This window comes from Pseudochaenichthys georgianus, chromosome 23 (genome assembly GCF_902827115.2).
Source record: "Pseudochaenichthys georgianus chromosome 23, fPseGeo1.2, whole genome shotgun sequence".
NCBI classification, from domain to species: Eukaryota; Metazoa; Chordata; class Actinopteri; order Perciformes; family Channichthyidae; genus Pseudochaenichthys; species Pseudochaenichthys georgianus.
Genome location: NC_047525.1, coordinates 24,959,375 through 24,987,338, shown reverse-complemented (window position 1 = coordinate 24,987,338; position 27,964 = coordinate 24,959,375). Strand labels below are relative to the sequence as shown.

Below are 27,964 nucleotides of genomic sequence, written 5' to 3'. Positions count from 1 at the left end.
TTATACTTAAGTACAGGACTTGAGTACATGTACTGTATCTTTGAACAGTATCAGGGTAGCTTCCAAATCAAGGTGGACATTTGGGGAATTAATATTTTACAAAACACACACAGAAACATTGATTGTGATAATTTAGAGAGATACAATATTTATTTCAGTCGCTGCACATTCACTCACTTTTTCGCTTTGCTCCCCGTGTGCCGAGAAGTCAGTTCATTCTCATGATCAAGGAAATACTAAAAAACATATATATTGCACCTACATTTTCCACAAATTCACTATACAGTATAAAAAAACATCAATACCGTGAAATGAGTTTTCCTACTTTACAGTAACCACTGTATATGTAAACTCAGATCATCGAAGGGATAAAGTCAAAGACAGTGTGTCGTCACATCAGTGTTTTGGACAGCTTGATTTGTAAAACATTTACTCTTTGGTCTTTTTTTTTTTTTGGTGGAATCATCCTCTTCTCGTTCGGAAGTTAGAACTTGGTCTCTGGAGCCTGTGGGTGGAGGAGGACATTTTATTCTAAAACACATGGGATGAAGCTAAGACAATTAGCCGTCATAGCTTAGCATTATATTTATACATTTTCAGAATACAGGAATATTTTTGCGTTGTTTTTGCGTTGCTGGCATCCTGATTTCCTGAACTCGCAGCGATACAAATAATCCGTCACCTGCTAGTTTTCCCATTTTCAAATCGGATGTATCAGATCGATAGGACTTTACTAACGAGCTTTTATCATTCATTTAACTCACTATTAACCATTATTAAAGGTCCCATGTCATGCTTTTCAGGTTATCACCCGTCCCCTTGTGTTATGAAGGTTGTTCTGCATGTAGACCAGGGGTTCTCAAAGTGCGGCCCGCGGGCCAATGGCGGCCCTTTGAAATGTTTCTGGCGGTCCGCGATAGTTAATATGACACGCTGAAATGCATGCGTTATATTTTAATCCTCCATGGTTGTGTCTAGTAAGAATTAGAATGGAATTTAAGAATGGTAAAACTGCGCCCCCTGGGTTGTCATTCCTAAATTATGAATGACAGCTTGTGGAAAGTTTGCTAGACTACTGGTTGCATGGCGACTACTGGTTGCATGGCAACTAGGCATCTCGCGAGTTGCGGTTAAGCGGAAAATCTGTTGTAAGTTATCAGAATCAGAAACGGGAGTTAGCTAGCGATTCTAGCTAGTCACTGTCTGTAGATAACCCAACTGTGTGTCCTCTGCAAGTTCTTAATGTATACTGTATGTATAATTGGTTAGTACAATAAAGAAAGGATTTGTTTTGGAATTATTTTGTGTTCCGTTTTTTCTTGGGCGGCCCTCAATCCAATATTGGGTACCTACATTGGCCCTCACTCATCAAAACTTTGAGAACCCCTGATGTAGACGGTCTGCAGAGTCACAAACCCTCAAAGTGCACCCTGTAGCGAGTACAGCTCTAACACAGAGAAGACCTGTCTGCTGCCCCAGAACGCCTCGATGGACATTTCTCTTCTTCCATTGTTTTCTTCCCGGATACTGTGGCGTGCCCATACCCAAATGGACCCATTGGTCCAAATGGACCAATCCGTGGAGCCGTTAGGTTAAGTCCATGAATTGGCTGTCTAGCAGACGGCCACTGGGCTCACAGGGAGGAGGGGGGGGGGAGGGTGCAGGAGCTCCAACAAGCCGTTTAGGACAGAGAGTGAATACACATACTTTACAGAGATGCTGTGAGAAACCAATGTGAGTTTGGAACATTGAACAATGTAAATCTATTCTAGTCGACCTCAACCATGGAGTTATGATCAGTAGAAATGGCCATGACACGGGACCTTAAGTTTACTGTTTGTCTCAATCAGGTTTGGGAGGGTTTCTTTATACAATTACTAATTACTAATCAGTAACCTATTAAAGTACATTTGAGTATCAAAATATAAAAGCAATGTAACGCTTTTGGATTACCTAAATATCAAATGCAATACAAGTGAAAATACATATCAATACTTCTTTAAGACAAGAGAACAACATATTTATTATCAAAAATGTGTCCTCTGCTCAGTTTGTTTTTGCTTTTTAGAAAAACCTGCTTTCTGTTAAGCATATTCAGGAAGTGGGCTGTTGGCTGACATTTAATACAAGCTCAGTTTTTGTTTCAAACCGGCAGTAGGTGGAGACATTCCCACTTTGAAGCAGAGGTCATAATGATGAACCACACGATGAACTACGGTTTCACTTGAGACTCGTTTAACTTGTTTTAAATGCATGTGCTTTACGACATATCATTGTAATCCCCAATGTTGTAATCTCTCTTTTATGTATCTGTAAGATAATAGAGTGTTTGTATCCTGACTACATGATGCAGTTATTTGTAATCCGTTACTCTCCAAGCCTGGTTTTCAAGTCATGTTCACACAAAATGTACATTCGCCTCCCGTTGACTTCTATTCTTTGCGAGTGAATGGGAAGCTATTGGTAGTGTAGCAGTCGTTAAAACAGAAAGGCTGTCAACGTCCTTGCTCTGTCTCATCGAGAGGGGACTCGATTAAAATAAACACAAACCAATAGATAAAAGGAAATGGTTACAAAAACAGATACGTACGTGTGGATCTCTGCTCCGCAAGCTGCCGCCGGGGTGATGAATTGTGACTGATGTTATTATCTGCAGAGCAACATGAAGAGGTGAGTATATTCTGTATGCCCAGCGCTTTGTCTTTAACTTCATTTCATTTTCATTTGTCCCGCTCATGGTACGCAAAACCAAATGTACAATAATTGCCACAAAACATGACTCTACCATCGAGCGAAAAGGAGCAGGGAGAAGAATACAATCTTATGTGACCTGCCCCTTTCTAAAAAACACAAATAAATACAAGTCTGCCCTTCATCATAATATATATCTTTTTTTCTCACAGCCAAACATAACAGTATCTTAGGACACTAAGAGAGACACACGCAAAAAAATACTTATTTCTCACTTGACGGTTAACGGAAAGAAACCAACTAATTCCGTGTGTCTTCCTCACCTTGTCGTAGTGAGACTTCTCTTCCGTGGCCTCTGGATGTTTCTGGAGGATGTGCAGCATGGCGTCGTGCAGCGTCAGGAAGAACATCGACGGCAGAACTTCATCGTCAAAGAAGGAACAGTCGTGCAGTTTCTGAAGGATGTAAGCTGCAGGGAGGGAAGAGGGAAGAAGTCAAAGCACTAACAGAATTTATGACACTTACGGCCCGTCCACACGACAGCTTCAAAAAAAGCTCGGAGCTGGACGTGTCTGAAGCTCGACCAACAACCAATCACATGAATCTCCCGCCCCTGACACACAAGCAGCGGTTTGATTGGCTACAGCTTGTACTGGCGTATGATTTGATTGGCTGACGCTTCCACCGAAAGCTTCAGAAGCTTCAAAAGTTGAACATTGCTCAACTTTTGCAGCCTGAAACGCCAGCTCTCGAAGCTGTAGTGAGGACGGGCCGTAAGGATTATATCAGTCATGCATGTTGGCCACTATCTCTTCTAAAAGCAACACGCTCCTAAAAAGCTTGTATCAGTTCAAAAGAAATGTTCCTTAAATCAATCTTTTCCAGTTCAAATTGTTTAATTGCATTTTGATACCAGACACAACCAAGTGAGGAATAAAGATGCATGGGTTGGAGTGCGTTGTTGGGCCGGACAATTAATGCATAAGCAACTTGCGGTAGAACATATTTGAGGTTATACATTTGTTACATTTTGCAAGGAACTGGAAAAGTGAAGTGTGCAATAATTATACATTTAGAGTTTATTAGAAACACATGAAGATACTTTATTGTGAAGATACACACAATAAACGTGTGTTTAAGTGTCTGCTAGAAGTTAAACAATTGCAATGACTTTAGAAACTGCAGTTTAATACTTACTATCACAAGCCACAATGTAGATCTCGACTTCAACCCGAATCAGCTCTTTCAGCGCCTGAAGGGAAGGTCAAGAAGATTTATTTTTTAAATGTATTTAAAGAGTGCTCTCCTGCTGATGTTCAGGTGTATATCAGCATGTAGTGTCTCTACTTTAAAGAGTCCTCTCCTGCTGATGTTCAGGTGTATATCAGTATGTAGTGTCTCTACTTTAAAGAGTCCTCTCCTGCTGATGTTCAGGTGTATATCAGTATGTAGTGTCTCTACTTTAAAGAGTCCTCTCCTGCTGATGTTCAGGTGTATATCAGTGTGTAGTGTCTCTACTTTAAAGAGTCCTCTCCTGCTGATGTTCAGGTGTATATCAGTATGTAGTGTCTCTACTTTAAAGAGTCCTCTCCTGCTGATGTTCAGGTGTAGATCAGTATGTAGTGTCTCTACTTTAAAGAGTCCTCTCCTGCTGATGTTCAGGTGTATATCAGTATTTAGTGTCTCTACTTTAAAGAGTCCTCTCCTGCTGATGTTCAGGTGTATATCAGTATTTAGTGTCTCTACTTTAAAGAGTCCTCTCCTGCTGATGTTCAGGTGTATATCAGTATGTAGAGTCTCTACTTTAAAGAGTCCTCTCCAGCTGACGTTCAGGTGTATATCAGTATGTAGTGACTCTACTTTAAAGAGTCCTCTCCTGCTGATGTTCAGGTGTATATCAGTATGTAGAGTCTCTACTTTAAAGAGTCCTCTCCGGCTGATGTTCAGGTGTATATCAGTATGTAGTGTCTCCACTTTAAAGAGTCCTCTCCTGCTGATGTTCAGGTGTAGATCAGTATGTAGTGTCTCTACTTTAAAGAGTCCTCTCCTGCTGATGTTCAGGTGTATATCAGTAGTGTCTCTACTTTAAAGAGTCCTCTCCTGCTGATGTTCAGGTGTATATCAGTATGTAGTGTCTCTACTTTAAAGAGTCCTCTCCTGCTGATGTTCAGGTGTATATCAGTATGTAGTGTCTCTACTTTAAAGAGTCCTCTCCTGCTGATGTTCAGGTGTATATCAGTATGTAGTGTGTCTACTTTAAAGAGTCCTCTCCTGCTGATGTTCAGGTGTATATCAGTATTAGTGTTGTCACGATACCAACATTTTGGTTTCGATACCGATACCAAGTCAAGAATTGCGATTCCGATTCTTTTTCGATACTTTTCTTAAAAAAAGGGAAACACGGAATATCGGCTTTAAAATTAGGAATAACAGATGATTTTAGCAGTCAGAACAACTAAAGCAGCAGTGTTACTAAGAACAGAAACGCCAAAGAGTCACATCTAATATAAATATATATAAAAGCATTTATTTTAATTGTGTAGCAGTGAGTTTAACATTTTGGCAGCACTGTTGAGCATTTTGAAAATGTATTTTCATGCCTCTGTGCAAGGCTTAGTCTTTCTATCTTTATAGCCACTGGTGTAAAGTAACTACATTCATAAACTCAAGTACAATTTTGAGATACTTGTACTTTATTTAAGTATTTCAATGTTTCTTTTGCTACTTTGCACTTCTAATCCACTACAGTTCAGAAATAATGGTGTACTTTTCCTCCACTACATGTATTTAATACCTTTAGTTACTTCACAGATCTGGATGAATGATGTGAAATATAATCAAGTGTTAAATCAGACTTTAGTTCCACCTGGAGTGAATCCACCAGCTACCCTGCAGTCTACAAAGTCATTCAAACTAGCTGCACATTTACCAGCTTTGAGAACACTTTCATGATCAATCATTATAAAACATATCATATATATTATTCTGAAATGGACCAATCTGCACAATGACTACTTTTACTGTCGCTACTTTAATACTTTTACTTGAGGAACATTTTGAATGCAGTACTTTTACTGTAACAGAGTATTCCTACACTCTGGTGCTTCTAGTACAAGACCTGAGCACTTCTACTTTTACTGTCGCTACTTTAACTATATTTTGATGATAATACTTTTGTACTTTTATTTGAGGAACATTTTGATTGCAGGATTGTTCCTACATTCTGGTACTTCTACTTTAACTCAAGTACAAGACCTGGGTACTTCTACTTTTACTCAAGTACAAGATATATAGGCTACTTATACCACCTCCGTTTATAGCCTATGAAAAAAACGAATAGAAAACGAAGGCTAAAGCTAACGTTAGCAGATAGTGATGCTAGTTTGCTAGTTAAGTTTGCTCAACGATAATATTGCGACAGAAACACTTTTCAGTGCACATCACGCTCTGCTGCTCCGACAGGGAGCTCTGCTCTGAACACCTGAACGGCCCGTTCACAGACTTCTGGCGTCTTTTTTGTCAACAAGCCGAGGCGCAGCGGCAGTTGCACTCCCACTTGCAGCCATGCTTCTCGTTTTCTCACATGCTCTGGCAGCTAGCGCGTGGCCGCGTGCAAGAGAGAGGGGAGGGACTTAGAACGTGCTTGAGAGGAGCGGGACTGCAGGCACGGCTGCAGTGCAAGGAGTGGAAGCAGAGCGCTGAACACACACGGCTCTTATTAAACGGCGTTTTTTCACGGGAGTACTTTTCCGGGTCATTCTTAAAGTACCGATACTAATGAAACGGAGGAATCGTACCGTTTTTAACGGCAGGGTATCGCGGTACCTTTCAAGTATCGGTACACTGTGCAACACTAATCAGTATGTAGTGTCTCTACTTTAAAGAGTCCTCTCCTGCTGATGTTCAGGTGTATATCAGTATGTAGTGTCTCTACTTTAAAGAGTCCTCTCCTGCTGATGTTCAGGTGTATATATGTAGTGTCTCTACTGTGACATGTCTCCATGGTTTAATGTTCAAAAAGCTCTTATTTACTTAGTGATGTCACTATGTTACGGGGGTAAACAAAGGAGTCCAATGGAGGTGTTTGCAGACCATTTACATGCACAAAAAAACTAAAGTAGGGCCCATTGAAATAACTGCAACTCACCGTTTTGAGTCCCTTCAGAGCGGAGATGTCCAGGAAGGAGACGGCAGCGAAGTCCAGGATCAGGCTGTGGAGATCCACTCTGGGAACGCTGATGTTTGCGGGAAGATCGGCGTTCCAGTCGATCCGAGTGGGAAGATCCTTAAAGTCGGTCGGCAGGTCCAACTCCTCAATGTTGCTCTCATCCTCCAACTCTTTGAGGGGTCTACAGGACGCATTTGTGAAGCCTGTCTGTAACGGTAAGACACTGTTCATGCACTTTGTAGTCATTAAAATAGCTGAATGGAGCACTTAGATGGGCGAGTTAGCTTTTAATCTTTTTCTTTTTGTCGCTGCTTTTAATTGAACTACTTATATTTTAGACTGCACTGTAACTTTTATCCATGTATTTTTCCTTAATGTTTATTTGATTAGCTTTTCTTTTTTAATGCTTAATGTCTTTTTTTTTTTTTGTAAAGCACTTTGAATTGCCTTGCGTTGAAAAGTGCTCTATAAATAAACTTGCCTTGCCTTGCCTTTAATCAGTGGTTTTGTCTAGTGAAAAAATAAGAGTCCAAGAGTCTTTGGCAGCCACCTGTCAATCATAAGGAAGCCCCGCCCTAAAGCCTACCGCGATAAATAATTTATTTCACTCAATATAGGACCATTTAAAAAGAAAAAAACATGATGTGTTATAAAGACTCAGAACTTGAGATTAAGACCAGAAACCCCCGTAGGAAAATATTTACTGAGGTAATAGATAAAGACAGATACAGTATGGGGTTATTTTGTCATAGACTTCTATACAATTGGACTTGGATATTTGAAAATATGCAGGTTTAAGGTCCATTATTGTGTCATAAAATGTATTTAATCACTGCTAAACCTGAACAGATTTCAAACCAAAGCAGGTAGGGTAAACCATGACGGTGTAAAAAAAAAAAGAAGGATATACTGAGCCATTGGCGATTGTGAAAGTGTGTTGTTGTTGTTGTCACTGAGGTCCAAGGCTATTACTTACCGATGTCCACTGAAGGTCTCCCTTCTTAAGAAGCTTCCGGATCATCCTCACCGCTTTGTTTCTCTTTCTCAACACTCTCAACGGGTTAAATCCAACCTGAGGAGACATTAGTGTGAATGAGATGTGTGGGACAAACACAAATTGTTAAGTTTCAGATATTAATTTGAGTGCCAAAAAAAGAGAAAATACATCCATATGTTGTACTTACAGCTTCCACTAATTTGGTCCTGAAGAAGTCAATGTTGGCAAAAAAGATTGGTGACGGTATCCTGAAGATCTTCACTCCCTCCGGCTCATGTATCTGCAGAGAGTTTTTAGGATTTTAGCCTTTGCAGACCATTTACATGCACACAAACCTACTGTATATAACACACTACAGGAAATGGAAAAGACAGGGCCTCTTTAACTTGTGTGACTTACATCAATATAGTCCTTTCTGTCTCTGTAGATATCAGTTCCTTTGATGTTTGCCAGCACACTGCAGCGAGGGCTGAACATAAATACAAATTAATAACGTTTTTGAATTCGATAATTGCAGCACTATGGACTTGGATGAGATTAAATTAGATTCAATGTTATTGTCATTGCCAGAGTACAAGTACTAAAACAACGAATTTATATCGTCACATGTGTATATACTGTATATTTTCAAACTGATGTATTTACACCATGGACACTATAAGGAGTATAGCAATTGACTACACTATAGATAGATCAGTCATAATAATAATAAATGGGATTTTTATAGCGCTTTTCATAATGCTCAAAGACGCTTTAATATCCTCCTGAGACCCAGAAAGAAAAAGGTTTAAAATGTCCTCTTTTTTTATCACACAAGTCTTTAAGGTGGTATTAACATAATGACTAACAAGTACTGAGCCCTCATTTGTAGTGATCCATCCTTTCTTGAAATGCAGAGATACATCTGACACTTGAAGCTCAGCGTAAGTTCAACCAGGAAGTCCGTCTTTACTCTTCATTTACTATTCCCATGTAACTACTCTCTCTCCTCTCAATAAGTGATCGGGGCGTCACTCTCCAGCTTAACCAATCACTTCGCTCTATTCCCAAGAGCCTATCATAGCGCTCTGCCAAACCTTTTAAGTCTGCTATCCCCCCTCTGACAGCTGTCATTTCAGGTGACTCGACGCAACCCTCCTCCAGCCCTTTTCACCTCCCGTCCCTCTGAATCCAGGGTCAAGCTAAGCCCCTCCCCTTCAGACCGACCGCACTATCCATTCACCACCACCAGTGTTTAGACCCCGGGGGGTTTCATCGGATCGGTTCTCCCCTCCCGAATGATACTTCCTGCACAACGGGGCCTAATCGCCAACATCACCATTACATTCATTTGTGTATCTCTGCAATAAATATGTATTCTTACATCAAAACCGTCTCTCCTGATTGACTTGAGGCACTTGATGTATGTGTTCCAACTGCATCCGTCTGCCATGAACCCTACAGAAACCTACGTGTTAGTTTGGCCCATAGTGGACTCCATTTGTGTTGTGTAAAATGGGGGGGATCAAAAGTTAGCAAATCCCCATGACATGTCCTCCTCAGAGGAGATTCATAAACATCAAATAAGTATTACAGTGTTCTGAAAACTCACTACACTAACTCCTAACTTCCCTTACTATAATTAATTAAAATATTGAACTCACAACACTGGTAATTACAAACTTACCATTTCTCTTTCTACAAATAGTGCTTGTGTTGATGGACGCCATTTTGAAATGCAATGAAAATATCTTTTTCAAAGCCACACCCCCACATATGTCTGTTTGAAAAGCCCAGGAATACAGGACTTAAAGGTGGGGTAGGTAAGTTTGAGAAACCGGCTCGAGATCGCTAGAATTTGAAAATACACAACCGGAGAAAACCTGCCACTTCCTTACAGAGCCCCGCCTCCAACGCACACGAACGCGCACATGACCAATGAGGGCACGAGATACGTTTGTGCCCAGATGGAAGGCTGACAGGCAGGTAGGCCATCCAGTTATTTTAGCCGCTTCCACAGATGACATTTTTTTATGGATTTTGTATCAAAGCACTTAAGATGTTCATTGCTATCGGGATGTTAAGAGCATTCCATGGAATATAACAAAAAGTGTATCTCGAGCCGGTTTCTGAAACTTACCTACCCCACCTTTAATGCTGTGGCATGGATAACCTCAAAGTAATGGACCAAAAACAAATGTGCACCACAGAGGACAAAAATGAATGGGTGGGTCTCTGGAGAGTATAGAAATATACAGACACTAGCGACAGATAAATCAATATATATAATAGACCGTTATGGACATTTAGAATAATAAAGGGGTCACTCATCAGCCAGTCACTGGGTATATGTTATTATGTATTTATTTCAACAAGGACCATGCATACCAATCCATTCATCTCAGAAAAGAGAAGAGATTAATTATGCCAGATTTTTTGCTAATAGCTAATTTCCACCTGCAGTCTTTATCCATGGGGGGGAGTGTGTAAGATCAAAATGAAAGCATCCAGATACTTACAACTGAGCCCTGAGCACCACGCTGATCAGCTCCACCCCGAGACCTACAGCCAACCCGAAGTCCAGCCCCAAAAAGATGGATGCAATACAGGTAGCTAACCACACCACCTGATGGAGAGGATGGTTCAAAGCCGCAAATCAATAATTACCTCATAATGCCCAGGGACACACGCAGAGAACACATACACACGTTGAGAGGAAACGGCATTTAAAAAAAAACATCCCTACGAACAAATTCTAAACTTCATCTCAACAAAAGGTCTGTGGAATAACTGTAATGATGAGCTGACATATTTAAGTTGATCTAAACTAAAACTCTTATTTAGAAACCCTGAATGGTTCTGAGCCGGACCTGTGAACTCATGCTTGTTATTTCTTGTCGTTGTAAAAGTTATTTCTTTTTGGTTGTTTTGTACAAAAAAAGTGTTTAAACCAAAGACTTAAGGTTGTAAACTGTATGGAAAATATAACAGCGAAACTATAACTCAAGATTAGATTAGATTAAATGTACATTATTATCATTATTACACAGTACAGGTACCATGTAACGAAACGGTTTCTCTGCATTGTGCTGCCATTATGTACGGCGCCCGGGGAGCAGTGTGGGGAACGGTGCCTTGCTCAGGGACACCTCGGTAGCACTTGGTCTTTCCGGTGACCTTCCAGTTGCCAAGCCTAGTCCCTATCGACTTCGCCACCACCGCCCCAAGATGGAATTGTATTTAGAGAAATGGTCACCTGTTGTAAGATATTTGGCAAAGTGAATATATTGCAGGCTTCTAATTGGACTCTCTTCTTATGCTTTGTTGATAATAACTATTATATATTGTACTTTCTGATTATATTATATATATTTGCATATAACAGTGATACTGTATCTGTACTGTCTTTGTGAGTACTTACACAGTCTGGTTTGTCCCTCCTCCACAGGTAAGGGACGTCTCGAACCTGCATCAACATGCCCTTCAGGTTGACGATGACCACAGCTCCGAGCACAGACTGGTAAAATAAGAGGTCAAAGGTTATGTTCGCTGAGTTTAGACTCCAGAGACTTCCCCCGCATGTCGGTAGATTGAGACGGTTTACCTTTGGGAGCGGCTCTAGGAGAAAACCAACGGCCAATGTGACGATCATCACGATAATAGCGGACAGTAAACCTGCTACCTGAAAAGGACAGGACAGGTATGTTTGGCGGTAACACTCTCTCTGTGTCACGTGTGCGGAAAACCCAAGCAGAAAAATGTAAAATACAAAAGTAGTTATGCTGCAAGATGTTGCCACATAACCAGCACATCCAAAAGATCGGTAGTTAACACTTTAAAATGTAATTCATGAAAAAAGGTTTGAGTCTTTGTACTAAGCTATGTTAAAGGTGGGGTAGGTAAGTTTGAGAAACCGGCTCGAGATCGCTAGAATTTGAAAATACACAACCGGAGAAAATCTTCCTCACAGAGCCCCTCCTCCAACACACACGAACGCGCACATGACCAATGAGGGCACGAGATAAGTGTGTGCCCCGAGGGAAGGCTGACAGGCAGGTAGGCCATCCAGTTACTTTAGCCGGGCCGGCTAAACGGATTGGTTGTACTTTTTACAGTATCACGGCTTCTACAGATGACATTTTTTAATGGATTTTTTGTCAAAGCACTTCAGATATTCATTGCTATCGGGATGTTAAGAGCATTCAATGGAATATAACAAAAAGTGTATCTCGAGCCGGTTTCTGAAACGTACCTACCCCACCTTTAACTGGCTGTGTGTTCTAGCCAAAGTGACATATTTTAATAACCACAATCTTCCCTCGCTGCCACACATGTTGAATACAGTACGCTCCAATGGAGTTGCAATAGCAAATACAATATGTAGTTATTCTGTAAGAAGGTTTTCTCTCAGGTTTCAACCCTGTGAGGTTATCAGCAGAAGTGAAGCAAATTATCTCCATTTTCGGTTCTCGGTAGCATCGGGAGAAAACCAACGTTAATAGGCTTTTCCCATCATGCTAAATGTAACTGGAAACCCTTCGACTCATGCGAACAGGTTTCCACGCCGCTCTGAGACAACTGAACGATTTTGAACTTGTTCTGAACAAGGAGGCGTGTGGTGCAGTGGGTTGTGCGTTCAGATCGGGGGTCCCAGGTTCGAACCCCACTGCAGTCAGCATGTCGTTGTGTCCCTGAGACACTTCACCCCAAATTGCTCCTGTGGGGATTGCCCTCAGTGTTGAGTATGTAAGTCGCTTTGGATAAAAGCGTCTAACAAGTGACGTGTCATGTAATGTAATGTAATGTAACATACCTCGACTTAAAGGTGGGGTAGGTAAGTTTGAGAAACCGGCTCGAGATCGCTAGAATTTGAAAATACACAACCGGAGAAAATCTGCCACTTCCTCACAGAGCCCCTCCCCCAACACACACGAACGCGCACATGACCAATGAGGGCACGAGATAAGTGTGTGCCCCGATTGAAGGCTGACAGGCAGGTAGGCCTTGTACTTTTTACAGTATTACGGCTTCTACAGACGAAATATTTTTATGTATTTTTTGTCAAAGCACTTCAGATATTCATTGCTATCGGGATGTTCAGAGCATTCCATGGAATATAACAAAAAGTGTATCTCGAGCCGGTTTCTGAAACGTACCTACCCCACCTTTAAGTTAAAATGCGTTTTAGTGAAATAAAGCACAATTAATAAGTTATAATTTTAAAAACATTGTTCAAACAACAAGTCTGGCTCTCTCTGAAGCTAACAGAGTCCACCTGACGGCACCTCTAAAGCTCGCTAATCCACACGTTTCACTTAGTTTGTCTAATTTGTAAAGAAAAGTAAAACTACATTATTCAGTTTGCAGTCTGTGTGCTAAGATAAGCTAACTGGCTGCTGGTTCTAGCTAAAGATACATATTTTAATAAACGTGTAACACTCTTCCAACTGAACTCAATGTTTCCAAATTTCCCCCAAAATATCTTAGTATGCTACAAAGTACTTTGACACTTTGATGCAACAAAACATGGGATCGCCATGGCTCAAACTTGTTGGATTTTGTCTCAGATTTAAATCTTTGCAAGGGTTAGAATCTACGTGAATTAAAAGAATATTACTATATATTATTTTACCTGTGTTTTGCCGCCTGTGCTCTCCTGCACTGCGCTCCTGGACAGAGCTGTGCTCGCAGCAAAAGACTTGAAAGAAGCTCCGAAGATGTTGCTGGCTCCGAAAGCGATCAGCTCCTACAGAAAAACACGTCTTTTTATTTGAATCCTGATTCGACCTGTAGCTTTTACTGTGATGTGGAAAGTAACCACGTACATTTACTCAAGACAAGAGTATTTGTACTTTCAGTAAAGGATCTGAGTACTTCCTCCCAACATTGTGTATATCACACACCTGGTTTCCATCTATGGTGTAGTCATGTTTTACAGAATACACTTTTGCCACGGAGAAGGCCACAGCGAATCCCACGATGGCCATTGGAAAAGCTTCGACTGCCGTCTCCTGGAAGATGTCCAGGTCCGGGGCCATCGGAGGCTCGTACCTGAGGACAGATGCACCCTAATGTTAAAGGTCCCCTAGTATACTGTTATACTGACATGAAGAAGAGGGGACACATGGTGATGTAGAAGAGACATGAAGAAGAGGGGACACATGCTGATGTAGAAGAGACATGAAGAAGAGGGGACACTTGTTGATGTAGGAGAGACTTGAAGAAGAGGGGACACATGTTGATGTAGGAGAGACACGATTAAGAGGGGACACATGTTGATGTAGAAGAGACATGAAGAAGAGGGGACACATGTTGATGTAGAAGAGACATGAAGAAGAGGGGACACATGTTGATGTAGAAGAGACATGGAGAAGAGGGGGGACATGTTGATGTAGAAGAGACATGAAGAAGAGGGGACACATGGTGATGTAGAAGAGACATGAAGAAGAGGGGACACATGGTGATGTAGAAGAGACATGGAGAAGAGGGGACACATGTTGATGTAGAAGAGACATGAAGAAGAGGGGACACATGTTGATGTAGAAGAGACATGAAGAAGAGGGGACACATGTGTTGATGTAGAAGAGACATGGAGAAGAGGGGACACATGTTGATGTAGAAGAGACATGAAGAAGAGGGGACACATGCTGATGTAGAAGAGACACGAAGAAGAGGGGACACATGTTGATGTAGAAGAGACATGAAGAAGAGGGGACACATGTTGATGTAGAAGAGACGTGGAGAAGAGGGGACACATGGTGATGTAGAAGAGACATGAGGAAGAGGGGACACATGTTGATGTAGAAGAGACATGAGGAAGAGGGGACACATGTTGATGTAGAAGAGACATGAAGAAGAGGGGACACATGTTGATGTAGAAGAGACGTGGAGAAGAGGGGACACATGGTGATGTAGAAGAGACATGAGGAAGAGGGGACACATGTTGATGTAGAAGAGACATGAGGAAGAGGGGACACATGTTGATGTAGAGACATGAAGAAGAGGGGACACATGTTGATGTAGAAGAGACATGAAGAAGAGGGGACACATGTTGATGTAGAAGAGACATGGAGAAGAGGGGACACATGTTGATGTAGAAGAGACATGAAGAAGAGGGGACACATGTTGATGTAGAAGAGACATGGAGAAGAGGGGACACATGTTGATGTAGACGAGACATGAGGAAGAGGGGACACATGTTGATGTAGAAGAGACATGAAGAAGAGGGGACACATGTTGATGAAGAAGAGGGGACACATGTTGATGTAGAAGAGACATGAAGAAGAGGGGACACATGTTGATGTAGAAGAGACATGAAGAAGAGGGGACACATGCTGATGTAGAAGAGACATGAAGAAGAGGGGACACATGTTGATGTAGAAGAGACATGGAGAAGAGGGGACACATGTTGATGTAGAAGAGACATGAAGAAGAGGGGACACATGTTGATGAAGAAGAGGGGACACATGTTGATGTAGAAGAGACATGAAGAAGAGGGGACACATGTTGATGTAGAAGAGACATGAAGAATAGGGGACACATGTTGATGTAGGAGAGACATGAAGAAGAGGGGACACATGTTGATGTAGAAGAGACATGAAGAAGAGGGGACACATGTTGATGTAGAAGAGACATGAAGAAGAGGGGACACATGTTGATGTAGAAGAGACATGAAGAAGAGGGGACACATAGTGATGTAGAAGAGACATGAAGAAGAGGGGACACATGTTGATGTAGAAGAGACGTGAAGAAGAGGGGACACATGTTGATGAAGAAGAGACAAGAAGAAGAGGGGACACATGTTGATGTAGGAGAGACATGAAGAAGAGGGGACACATGTTGATGTAGGAGAGACATGAAGAAGAGGGGACACATGTTGATGTAGGAGAGACATGAAGAAGAGGGGACACATGTTGATGTAGAAGAGACATGAAGAAGAGGGGACACATGTTGATGTAGGAGAGACATGAAGAAGAGGGGACACATGTTGATGTAGGAGAGGCATGAAGAAGAGGGGACACATGTTGATGTAGAAGAGACATGAAGAAGAGGGGACACATGTTGATGTAGAGACAGGAAGAAGAGGGGACACATGTTGATGAAGAAGAGGGGACACATGTTGATGTAGAAGAGACATGAAGAAGAGGGGACACATGTTGATGTAGAGACAGGAAGAAGAGGGGACACATGTTGATGAAGAAGAGGGGACACATGTTGATGTAGAAGAGGGGACACATGTTGATGTAGAAGAGACATGAAGAAGAGGGGACACATGTTGATGTAGAAGAGACATGAAAAAAAGGGGACACATGTTGATGTAGAAGAGACATGAAGAGGGGACACATGTTGATGTAGAAGAGACATGAAGAAGAGGGGACACATGTTGATGTAGGAGAGGCATGAAGAAGAGGGGACACATGTTGATGTAGAAGAGACATGAAGAAGAGGGGACACATGTTGATGTAGAGACAGGAAGAAGAGGGGACACATGTTGATGAAGAAGAGGGGACACATGTTGATGTAGAAGAGACATGAAGAAGAGGGGACACATGTTGATGTAGAGACAGGAAGAAGAGGGGACACATGTTGATGAAGAAGAGGGGACACATGTTGATGTAGAAGAGGGGACACATGTTGATGTAGAAGAGACATGAAGAAGAGGGGACACATGTTGATGTAGAAGAGACATGAAGAAGAGGGGACACATGTTGATGTAGAAGAGACATGAAGAAGAGGGGGACACATGTTGATGTAGAAGAGACATGGAGAAGAGGGGACACATGTTGATGTAGGAGAGACATGAAGAAGAGGGGACACATGTTGATGTAGAAGAGACATGAAGAAGAGGGGACACATGTTGATGTAGGAGAGACATGAAGAAGAGGGGACACATGTTGATGTAGGAGAGGCATGAAGAAGAGGGGACACATGTTGATGTAGAAGAGACATGAAGAAGAGGGGACACATGTTGATGAAGAAGAGGGGACACATGTTGATGTAGAAGAGGGGACACATGTTGATGTAGAAGAGACATGAAGAAGAGGGGACACATGTTGATGTAGAAGAGACATGAAAAAAAAGGGGACACATGTTGATGTAGAAGAGACATGAAGAGGGGACACATGTTGATGTAGAAGAGACATGAAGAAGAGGGGACACATGTTGATGTAGGAGAGGCATGAAGAAGAGGGGACACATGTTGATGTAGAAGAGACATGAAGAAGAGGGGACACATGTTGATGTAGAGACAGGAAGAAGAGGGGACACATGTTGATGAAGAAGAGGGGACACATGTTGATGTAGAAGAGACATGAAGAAGAGGGGACACATGTTGATGTAGAGACAGGAAGAAGAGGGGACACATGTTGATGAAGAAGAGGGGACACATGTTGATGTAGAAGAGGGGACACATGTTGATGTAGAAGAGACATGAAGAAGAGGGGACACATGTTGATGTAGAAGAGACATGGAGAAGAGGGGACACATGTTGATGTAGAGACATGAAGAAGAGGATTTTGTATAATAGGGGACATTTGAGGAGGACATATTCTGCTCATTTTCGGGTTCATATTAGTATTTAGTCTCTACTGGGACATGCTTTAATGTTCAAAAAGCCCTTTATATCTCGCATGCCGCCTGTGCTGCAGCTCAATCAATCAATCAATCAATCAATCAATCAATCAATCAATCAATCAATCACAAATCTTACCCTTGTGGAATAAAGCCGACAACTTCAATGCCAAATCTTGTCTTGAAGTCCAACGCGTATGAAACTCCACATGCGACGACCGTCTGGATGAGACCAACACAGAAACTCCTTACAGTTAGTGAGTGAGTAGTTGACCTTGAAATGACACGCGTCATAAAAGAACGTCATAAATCTGATTAATGATAAACAGTAGCGGTATCATTATTACTCCTCACTCAGGCTTCAGAGCAGGGGTGTCGAAACTACGGCCCGGGGACCGTCTTGAAACGGCCCTCAGCAAATTAAAAAAGTATAATAAATTAGATTTAAGTATAATAAACTTCTGCTTGTCTTATATTGTGCTTCTAAATATATATGTTCAAATATATTACACAGTATTCATGTGTTAATAATCCCAATTTTGTAATAAATTCAGTCAATTAAAGTTGAAAACATGTTCTAACATAATCTTAGTTTACAGCAAGCTTGAAATAAACCCTTCATATTTCCTCTTGCTATAATCAATCTGAAGCTTCTGTTTTAAGGGATGAGCTGCTAACACGTCTTATAACTAAAAAAAGTAAACTATTTAGGTTCTTAAAGCATATTCAAGCATCATTTGATTGAGTTTGCTGACTTAAAACTTAACTTATGAGGCAAAATACCTCTAGTTTTTAATTGAACTATTCACATCTTAAACTGCACTGTAACTTTTATCCATGTATTTTTCTTTTAATGTTTCTTTTATTATCTTTTCTTTTTAATGACTGTTTTTAAATGCCATTTTCTTAATGTCTTTCCTTTTTGTAAAGCACTTTGAATTGCCTTGTGTTGAAGGTGCTATAGATAAACTTGCCTTGTCTAGTGAGCGGCCCGGTTCTTCGTATATTTGTCTGTGGCCCTCGGTGAAAAAAGTTTGGACACCCCTGCTTTAGAGACATGTTGCGTTACGTTTCTCACCATGATAACTTCTATAGGGATGGGAAACGGCAACTTGGATTTGAATCTGTCGTTCAGCTCCTTCACGATGAACACCACCACCATGATCACCAAGGAGATCACCACGTCACACACATTGGTGGAGGTGATCTTTTTGAATATGATCTCCAGCGTCTGAAAAACAAGGCAGGTCAAACAGATGCAGGACTCAGGCCATAAAACTGTTAAACACCCGCACTTTTGAAAGAACATCCATAACAATTATCTGTTTGCAATTTACTAATTATTTATCTATTATAAAACGGACAAGTCAAATCAAGCAATCTGATTGGTTCTTAGCCGTGATATAATGAGCGTATATTACGGGTAGAATTGTAGTTACTTTTCACAAGTCAGTATCCCTCCGCGTCTGAGGAAAAGCTACAACCGTTACAGCTGTTACATTACGTACGTAAAATGTTAAAAATGCGTACATGAAGCGCTACGTCATGAACGCAAGACATCATACCCTCGCGGGGGCGCGCTGATGTGATTGGCTTAGAATGGAGGAGACATCTGATTGGCTATAGATAGAAACATTTACAAGTACGAATCGGCTGACCGTCAGGAGAGTCTCAAAAAACCCACACACGAATGCACAGCGATCCGTGCACAGAAAGCGGTTTGTGTTTGCAGGTGCAGCGGTTTTAAACGGAAAACAAATATGTGAGGATCAAAAATACATTATGTAAAACCTTTTTCTGCAATTGGATTTTATTTACATGTATATGAAACGGAACACATTTGTGTGTGCATTGAAAAACACAAGTGTGGATCATGAAATACAAGTTTGAATCCTTCTGTGTGCACGTGTGTATTATGAGACTGCTCTGATATTACTGTGGAGGAGTGGATTGAGCAGTGTTTATCTCCAGAAAAAAGCACCTAAACGACGACATGCAGAGCTACGTGAAGAGCAGGCAGACCAACTGGAGAAGTAGCACCATTCAAAAGCTTTCTGATGCGGGTCTTTAAACAAAGCAGAGACATGATGACCGTTAGTGGCCACAGGTGCGAAAGCTCTCTCCAGAGCTACGGGAAGCCCAATCTCGGGGACCGGAGAAAGTGGAGCAATATTCACGCCACGCTAAGCAACAGCCTAGATTAGAACAACCTCAGCCTATACAAGTAACCTCGTAAGCCAAGCTACTGATGCTGGACAGTTTTTCAGTGGCTGCACAATAAACGGCAGCATACACATTAAAGTAAATAAATAGCCAAATAATCGATCAACGCTCTCTGTCTAATATGTTCGCTAGCTGTTATTGTTGTTGCATAGCAACCACCTCACACTATGTTTTGTGCAGACGGCAACGGAGGGACTATTTTATTTTGAACATCATTATTTACTAATAAAAACTATTTAAATTAGAGTTTGTATTCTTCTTTCATATTGCCACAATATGCGTCGGGCCGAACCACGCCCCTTAACTGTGATATAATGACCATATACCACGGCCTGTCGTGAGCTATTGCTATCATATTCCAATTACTTGTATATAGACTCTTCTTGTAGTATTTTATCAGTTTTATTGTGTTGCACTGTTGGAGGAGCCGGTGACCTAAGACTTTCATTGACATATCTACAATGTACCTATGTATGTAGCCTACACATGACAATAAAAGCCTTTAATCTTTGAAATGCTCCCTGACCTTTTTGTATCTTATCATACAGTGCTTATAGAAAGTCATCATACCCTGTGGCAATCTTAACCTTTCGTCACATTACACCCTGGAAATTAAAATAAATTAAATCTAACTTTTTTTTAGCTGTATGTACACATTATCACCCTCATAATCAAAGCAAAAATAAAAATAAATTCTGGACAATAAAAATGTATAAGTGAAATAACCGGTTGGAGTGAACCATTATAAACTTGCTCAGGTTTAACCAATCAACTTCCAGATCAAACACCAGGCTTATGGTCCCCCACCTGACATCAATTTAAGTGATTTTGATTACTTGAGAATAAAACCAGCTGTTTCTAGTAGTGCATGGTACTGCAAACAAATCACCATGGTTGGAAAAGTGCTTTCAAAAGACCTCCTAAAGTTGTAGGAAGGCTCAAGTTAGGTGGAGGCTACACAAAGATTTCGAAGGCTTTCATTGTTGGATGAGCTCAGGTCAGAAGAATTTCATTGCCATTTCTACTCGAGTCATTCTACGGAAAAGGTGGAATCTGGGTGATACAAATCTGCTGAAATATATTCCTTCTAAACACATATAAAACCTGTTGAATAGCAATAACTAACTCTTAACTTGATGAATCCACAACAAGTAGAGCTTAAAGTATTTGTATTATTTTAATAATTTGTATACAAAGCTTATTTATATAGGAACGTCACTGGTGTTACGTGTTACCAGGAAGAAGAGTAACACCACTGACAATTTGGAAAACACTACCATTTTAACAAAACGGCTGCAATGTGTCAGACCAAATATGGCTTCAGTCAATATCAAAATCGTTTAACTCTTCAATACAATACATGTTCCCATTCAAATGTTCACCCCTAGGGCTATGCAATGAGTAACACTAATGACAGACTTGAAAGACGCACGTACAATTTGAAGATAAAATTACACCTTTAGCAAACAAAGTAAGAAGTAGTCCTTATGTCTTTGTCCACTGCCTCAAAGGATCTCTTGTTACAGGAGGCACTTACTTACACAGTACTTCAAAATAAAAGCGTTTGGGGAGCAGTAACACCAATGACGTAATTTTGGGTGACTGACATTTATTGGATATTATTCATTATAATTTGCGTTTTTTGTTACCAGTGTTATATTTAATGTTATGTAAATATGAATGAGATTTATTTATTGAAAAAAAAAACATTTTAAATTAAAACTATAGGCTCCACTGCCATGTATGATCAAAGTGACGATTTTAAATAAATAGCAATTTATGTATAAAACCATTTTTAATTTTTTTTAATTTAGTGCCATTGAAAAGATAATCTCTATTTATTCAACATATATAATGAATGTGAGTATTAGGTCAACGTCATGTATTTTGGTGTTTGCAAAAGTAAGTGACAGTACTTCCACCTTTTCTGTAGAATGACAATAAAACCTTTGAATCTTGAATCTTGACTGTGATAGAGAGAGAGAGAGAGAGAGAGAGAGAGAGAGAGAGATGGTCTGAACTTACATATATGAGAGAGAGAGGTCCGCTGAGGCCAGGAACCGTTAATCCCAAAATGAACTTGAGCTGGGACACCAGGATGTGGATGGCAGCGGCTGTGGTGAAGCCGGACACCAGAGTATCGGACAGATACATCACAACAAAACCAACCTGCATGACACCCATCGCCAGCTGGAAGAAAGAGAGGGGTTGTGATCAGAGAGGGCAAAAGTACACACATCCTTTACTCAAGTAGAAGTACAGATACTGGTGTTTAAAAATACTCTGGTAGAAGTAGAAGTACTGACTAAACTTCTTTACTCAAGTAAAAGTAAAGAAGTATGGGCTTCGAAATGTAATTGCTAGTGGAGCCTCGCAGATGGGGGTGCTGCAGCCCCCTCAGCACCCCCCCTTCCCGCGCCCATGGTGCTCAGGCTGAGTTCAGGCTGAGTTTCGTGATGTCTCGCTGTCTCGCAGACCCCACGCAGCAACCAGGAAACTACCCCAGTAATCCAGCTCACACTGTCCGCTCCTCGCAGCAGCGAGCCTCGCAACGTCCCGCCAACACGGCACCCAGACCCCACGCAGCATTCTCATCCGTTTGTCCTTACTGGTGTCATTTCCTGGTTGCTAACAAACGCCATTGTAACACATAAACACTGATGTTCCGCTGTAATGGTGGTGGACTCATCAGAACAGAGTGGGCGAGCTGACCAATCAGAGCACAGTGGGCTCATAGGGGGGGGGCAGGAGCTCCAACAAGGCGTGTAGCCTAGGACAGAGAGTGAATACACATACTATACAGAGATGCTGTGAGAAACCAATGGGATTTTGGAACAATTTAAATCTATTCTAGTAGATCTCAACAATGGAATGATGATCAGTAGAAATGTACAGGTGTTTGAGTTCAACATGTAAGAAGTAGAAAGTACAGGTATTTGAGTTCAACATGTAAGAAGTAGAAAGTACAGGTATTTGAGTTCAACATGTAGGAAGTAGAAAGTACAGGTATTTGAGTTCAACATGTAAGAAGTAGAAAGTACAGGTATTTGTGTTCAAAATGTAAGAAGTAGAAAGTACAGGTATTTGAGTTCAACATGTAAGAAGTAGAAAGTACAGGTATTTGAGTTCAACATGTAGGAAGTAGAAAGTACAGGTATTTGAGTTCAACATGTAAGAAGTAGAAAGTACAGGTATTTGTGTTCAAAATGTAAGAAGTAGAAAGTACAGGTATTTGTGTTCAAAATGTAAGAAGTAGAAAGTACAGGTACTTGTGTTCAAAATGTAAGAAGTCAAAGTCAAAGGTCATCAGAAAAATAAGAAGTGGAGTAAAGTACTGATACCAGAAAAATGAACTTGAGTACAGTAACAAAGTATTTGTACTCTACTACTTCCCACCTCTGGTTAAATGAAATGTAGTTTCAATTGAAGGTCTATGTCAGATTTGAGCTAATATCTCATATCTATCAGCAGTCCTTGAGCAGTTTCAAACATAACATTACGTCGTCTCTATCGCACAAAAATAGATCAAAGTACAAGTCTATAAAATACACTCCAGCAAAAATATATCAATACATGTTTTACTATGTTGTGCTTTATCAATATGCATGTTTTGCATCTTAGGAGCATAGAGGGAAAGACTGTGCATGGTTTAAGGTACAGGTAATTGGATGCATATTCCAATGCTTGATGGCTGTAAAGATTTTGAATACTTAGGAGGTTATATTTTGGACAATATATTGCAATGATGGTGATTTAATGATAAGGACGTGGTGGTTTATGTGAGCATACACCTGTATAGCTCAGGGTGTGCACAGTGCTGTGGTCAAAATCCCAAAAAAGAACGTCTACTTCTGGAGGGGATTCATGCCCTTATACACTTAATTTAGGATTATTATAATAGATGATGTTGTACAGTGTTGAAAGAGGATGACTTGTAGTGCGTTTCACCTGCATGATGCCGACGAGGAAGGTCAAAGAAGAGGCCACCAGGACCCTCTGATCGTCCATCGACAGGCCTTCAAACCCCGTGATGTTTGCAGGCGGACCGACATCTGGAACCAGCCGGGTGACGACCGATCCGATCATCAGACACAACACCGGGAACGGACCTGCAGAGGGGGGGAGTACAAATACTTTGTTACTGTACTTAAGTACATGTTTCTGGTATCAGTACTTTACTCCACTACTTATTTTTTCTGACGACTTTTTACTTTGACTTCTCACATGTTGAACTCAAATACCTGTACTTTCTACTTCTTACATGTTGAACTCAAATACCTGTACTTTCTACAACGTTGTCATGTTGCCGTTGTTCAGCATGGAAACATTCATTAGCTAACAATGACATTATCGTTCTATTAACATAAAGGGAGGTCAGGTACTCTTTAAAACAGCTGCTAGCTATGGGTACTTTTGACGTGCATTTCAAAGCCCTCTTTACTTTTACTTAAGTAAAGAAGTTTAGTCAGTGCTTCTACTTTCACCAGAGTATTTTTAAACACCAGTATCTGTACTTCTACTTGAGTAAAGCATGTGTGTACAGCAGATGTAGCTTTTTAAAAGCAGCTTTAGGGACAGGATTTAAACTGGTCTTACCCACTGAGATGTGTCTGGAGGTGCCCAGGAAAAAGTAAATGATGACGGGAAAGAAGGCGGAGAACAGTCCATACCAGGGCGGCAAAGAGGCCAGCAGACAATACGCCAGACCTGAGGCACAAAAACATGCATATAATGAACACATTTATAATATAATGCTGTTGTTTCCTCTTCTCTTATAGATGCTATAAGCTGTGATTACACTCAAAACCGACAGGAACGCTCTGTACTTCTTCGGTGCTTTTTATTATACTAACCCAGACCTGCAACTCAAGATAAACATATTATCATTTTGATGAACTCAGTCAGTAGATGAGAGGTTATCAGATATCAAGTGTTAATGATCAAACAGTGCCACAAAGGAATATAAGGACAAGCCAAGCAACAGGTTATAGGATTTATTTTCATTCTAAGAGGTGTACAGTAGAATAAATAGTTATTTTCTAGCCCCTCGATTTCCCTTCAGGCTAATCAGTAACAAGATCTGTCTCCCTGGGAATGCTCAAACATAGGATTTTGTTTCTACCGATACCAACGCTACGTGATTAAAAATGCATACGTCAACCTCTCTTGATCAGGTGATGCGTGGGGACAAGGTTACTGATAACGATAAACGATTCATCTTCATTTCACTATCAGACGTCTGAGTGAGCGTACAGTAAAACTGCGTCATGAAAGTCCTCGTCTCTGATAAGTGTTCGGTGGATCGATTGAGCTATTGTTCCAAAAACGGGGACTTTTGGACCGTTTTTTTAAAGAGGCCCTATCGAGCTTTTTGGGGTTTTGTCTGTCCTGTAGTCTGTCTTAGGTTTTAGTGCATGTAAATGGTCTGCAAAGGCAAAACATCCCTTTGTAACACTCGCACTTCTATTGGCAACACATTGTGCGTGATAGGTTTAAAGGGCGGGACATCTCTAAGCAGTTGACCAATCACAACAGAGCAGCAAACCAATCAGAGCAGACTGGGCTCTGGTTTCAGACAGAGGGTGAAAAGAGGTGCTGCAGCACAGGCAGTATGAGAAAAATAAAGAGCTTTTGGAACATTAAAGCATGGAGACATGTAGAGACACTAAACCATTTCCTAAAGCCCCGGACACACCAAGCTGATTTTGGCCGTCGATGAGCGTCCTGTCGCCCTACTCCGATCGGTGTCCCCCCCGCCGTTGTGTCTTTTCAGCCGTGCCGACACCTTTTTGGCCGAAAACCAATCGACCAAAGGCTGTCGGTCAAAGAAATCACTCTGATTGGCTGTTCATCTTAGCGAATCAGTGCATGAGAAGCGAAACGGAAGTGAGGGACCCAAACAAAAGAAGGCAAATCTGAGATTTCCTTTATCTCCAGCTCTCGACTCAGGTTCGGGAAAGCCCCGTGAGCTTCTCGCTGTAGAGTGAACATGGAACACGCGCTATTTGTTGTTTGTTTGTATCACGCCGTCTGTTCTTCTTCTCTCGGTTATCACGCAGTCTGTCTTCCGGTTGTTGCCTCTTTTGAATGACGAATACACACTACCGCCGCCTGCTGGTAAGGAGAGGTATTGCCACTCACGCATGCGCAGTTCGCACGTGCTTCTTGGCCGTCGGCTGAAGTCTTTGCGGTGTGTTCTAGTGCGACACATGGCCGAGACGCAGAGACAACAGTCGGGTCCGTCTGTGTCAGTTCTTTGGTGTCCGCTTGGTGTGTCCCTACCTTTTAAAGAGATGAGATTATATGAAACACTTGCAGTTGATAATCGTGTTTACCTTGTAGGACAGCTACCAGGCCGGTGCTGACTCCAGACACGATGTCACTGATCAGCCACTTTTTGATTTGGTAGATTTTCATCCAGCTGATGATGGGCAGCAGAGAGAGAGCAGCATTCTTGGCTCGTTTGGCATCCCATCTAAACAAATAGAAAACCCATGTGAAATAAACACTCACTGCAGTGAAGCTTTAAACAAGTTTATCTGATGAGATATTTGGGATACAGAACTAAAATATAATCAAAGGGATTCCAGTGGATTTAAGTAAAGACACTATATCATATTCAAAGTATCAGCAAGTTCTATGTAAGTATGAAATATATCATTTGTATACGGAAACACAAAGTCAAGGTTGCATTGTGGTGAGTGGGAGGCCGGAAAGCAAGACAGATAATTGGGTTAAACCAAAGCTTAAACTAGGGGAGAACAGGGTAAAATGTGTCATGTTTGCATATTTGCTGCTGCTGCTACTATGACCAAGTAAATATGTAATAATTTGAAATGATAAGTGGTTAGAAATCCGTCAAAAAACGATGTAAACACTTACAGTAAACTACACTTTACAAAGTCTTAAGAATTGTCTACATGGATTTGATCAAATAAATGAACCAAAACATGACTAAAAAGTGAAGTGCTCAACATGACTCTTACTTTCTGGACATGCTTTCTAGACAAGAGAAATTACATGTTTTAAATGTCATAAACAGTATTGGACCCAAAGCTTTATTTTTGAATATAATTATTTGTAGCAAGAACCAAACATTCTTCTTTACTTCATAATTCACCATAGAAATACAAAATTGCATTTCATAAAGTTTAGGTTACTATATGGACAGGATATTTCTCTGTTGTACTGGAAGTTATAGTTAAGTTTTACGATAATAAAATACCGTTTAACTCATGAAACAGGAAGTTAACCCACTCTCTTCTACACAGGGCCAAACATCAAAGGTTACTTGTGCTCTGATGACAGGTCAGAACCCTCCTAGGAAACAAAAACCAATAAGAAACAAGCATTGCATGTTTTTCTTACGTCAAGTACTGCTTGAAGTGGTCCAACATGGTCTTTCTTTGGCGGTAAACCTTCTCATGGTTCTCGGTGAAGGAGTCCTCGGAGTAAAGCTGCCGGGCCACCACATACTGCTGAGCTCCAGGACGCATCGTGTCCTCTCTGCTGCCTCGTCCCTCTGGGGATCTGAGGGATATTTATCACATTAAGTTAGGGAAGAGCGTCCTGTGCTGCCTTTGAACCTCAATTATCAAATAACATTAACAGCAAACAACAAAGGAACAGACTTGGCAGAGTCCTCATCTGCACCGTGTGTGTCAGGCAGAGATGGTAAAAGTACACACATCCTTTACTCACGTAGAAGTACAGATACTCGTGTTTAAAAAGTACTGACTAAACGTACAAGTAAAGAGGTATGGGCTTTGAAGTGTACTTCAGTAAAAAGTACCCATAGCTAGCAGCTGTTTTAAAGAGTACCTGACCTCCCTTTATATCAATAGAACAATAATGTCATTGTTAGCTAATGAATGTTTCCATGCTGAACAACGGCAACATGACAACGTTGTCGAAAGTACAGGTATTTGTGTTCAAAATGAAGAAGTCAAAGTAAAAAGTCGTCAGAAAAATAAGTAGTGGAGTAAAGTACTGATACCAGAAACATGTACTTAAGTACAGTAACAAAGTATTTGTACTCCCCCCCTCTGCAGGTCCGTTCCCGGTGTTGTGTCTGATGATCGGATCGGTCGTCACCCGAAGCACACATCCTTTACTCAAGTAGAAGCACAGATAATCGTGTTTAAAAATACTCTGGTGAAAGTAGAAGTACTGACTAAACTTCTTTACTCAAGTAAAAGTAAAGAGGCTTTGAAATGTACTTCAGTAAAAAGTACCCATAGCTAGCAGCTGCTTTAAAGAGTACCTGACCTCCCTTTATATCAATAGAACAATAATGTCATTGTTAGCTAATGAATGTTTCCATGCTGAACAACGGC

General features: G+C 41.0%; 1 protein-coding gene across 1 annotated transcript; it reads right to left on the bottom strand.

Moving 5' to 3' along the window:
- Window positions 1–122: 122 nt before the first annotated feature.
- LOC117439038 (chloride anion exchanger-like) lies at window positions 123–27,124 on the bottom strand. Its single transcript, XM_034074744.1, has 20 exons — window positions 26,997–27,124; window positions 25,964–26,103; window positions 24,225–24,335; window positions 23,577–23,737; window positions 21,654–21,818; window positions 18,484–18,636; window positions 17,545–17,627; window positions 13,739–13,886; window positions 13,468–13,581; window positions 11,440–11,517; window positions 11,257–11,352; window positions 10,355–10,461; window positions 8,256–8,325; window positions 8,044–8,136; window positions 7,836–7,931; window positions 6,839–7,066; window positions 3,889–3,943; window positions 3,015–3,160; window positions 2,591–2,650; window positions 123–505 (listed from the first exon to the last, which is right to left on the bottom strand). Exons 1-20 carry the CDS (start codon window positions 27,122–27,124, stop codon window positions 485–487), a joined length of 2,253 nt encoding a protein of 750 aa, XP_033930635.1. The 3' UTR covers window positions 123–484.
- Window positions 27,125–27,964: the final 840 nt, after the last annotated feature.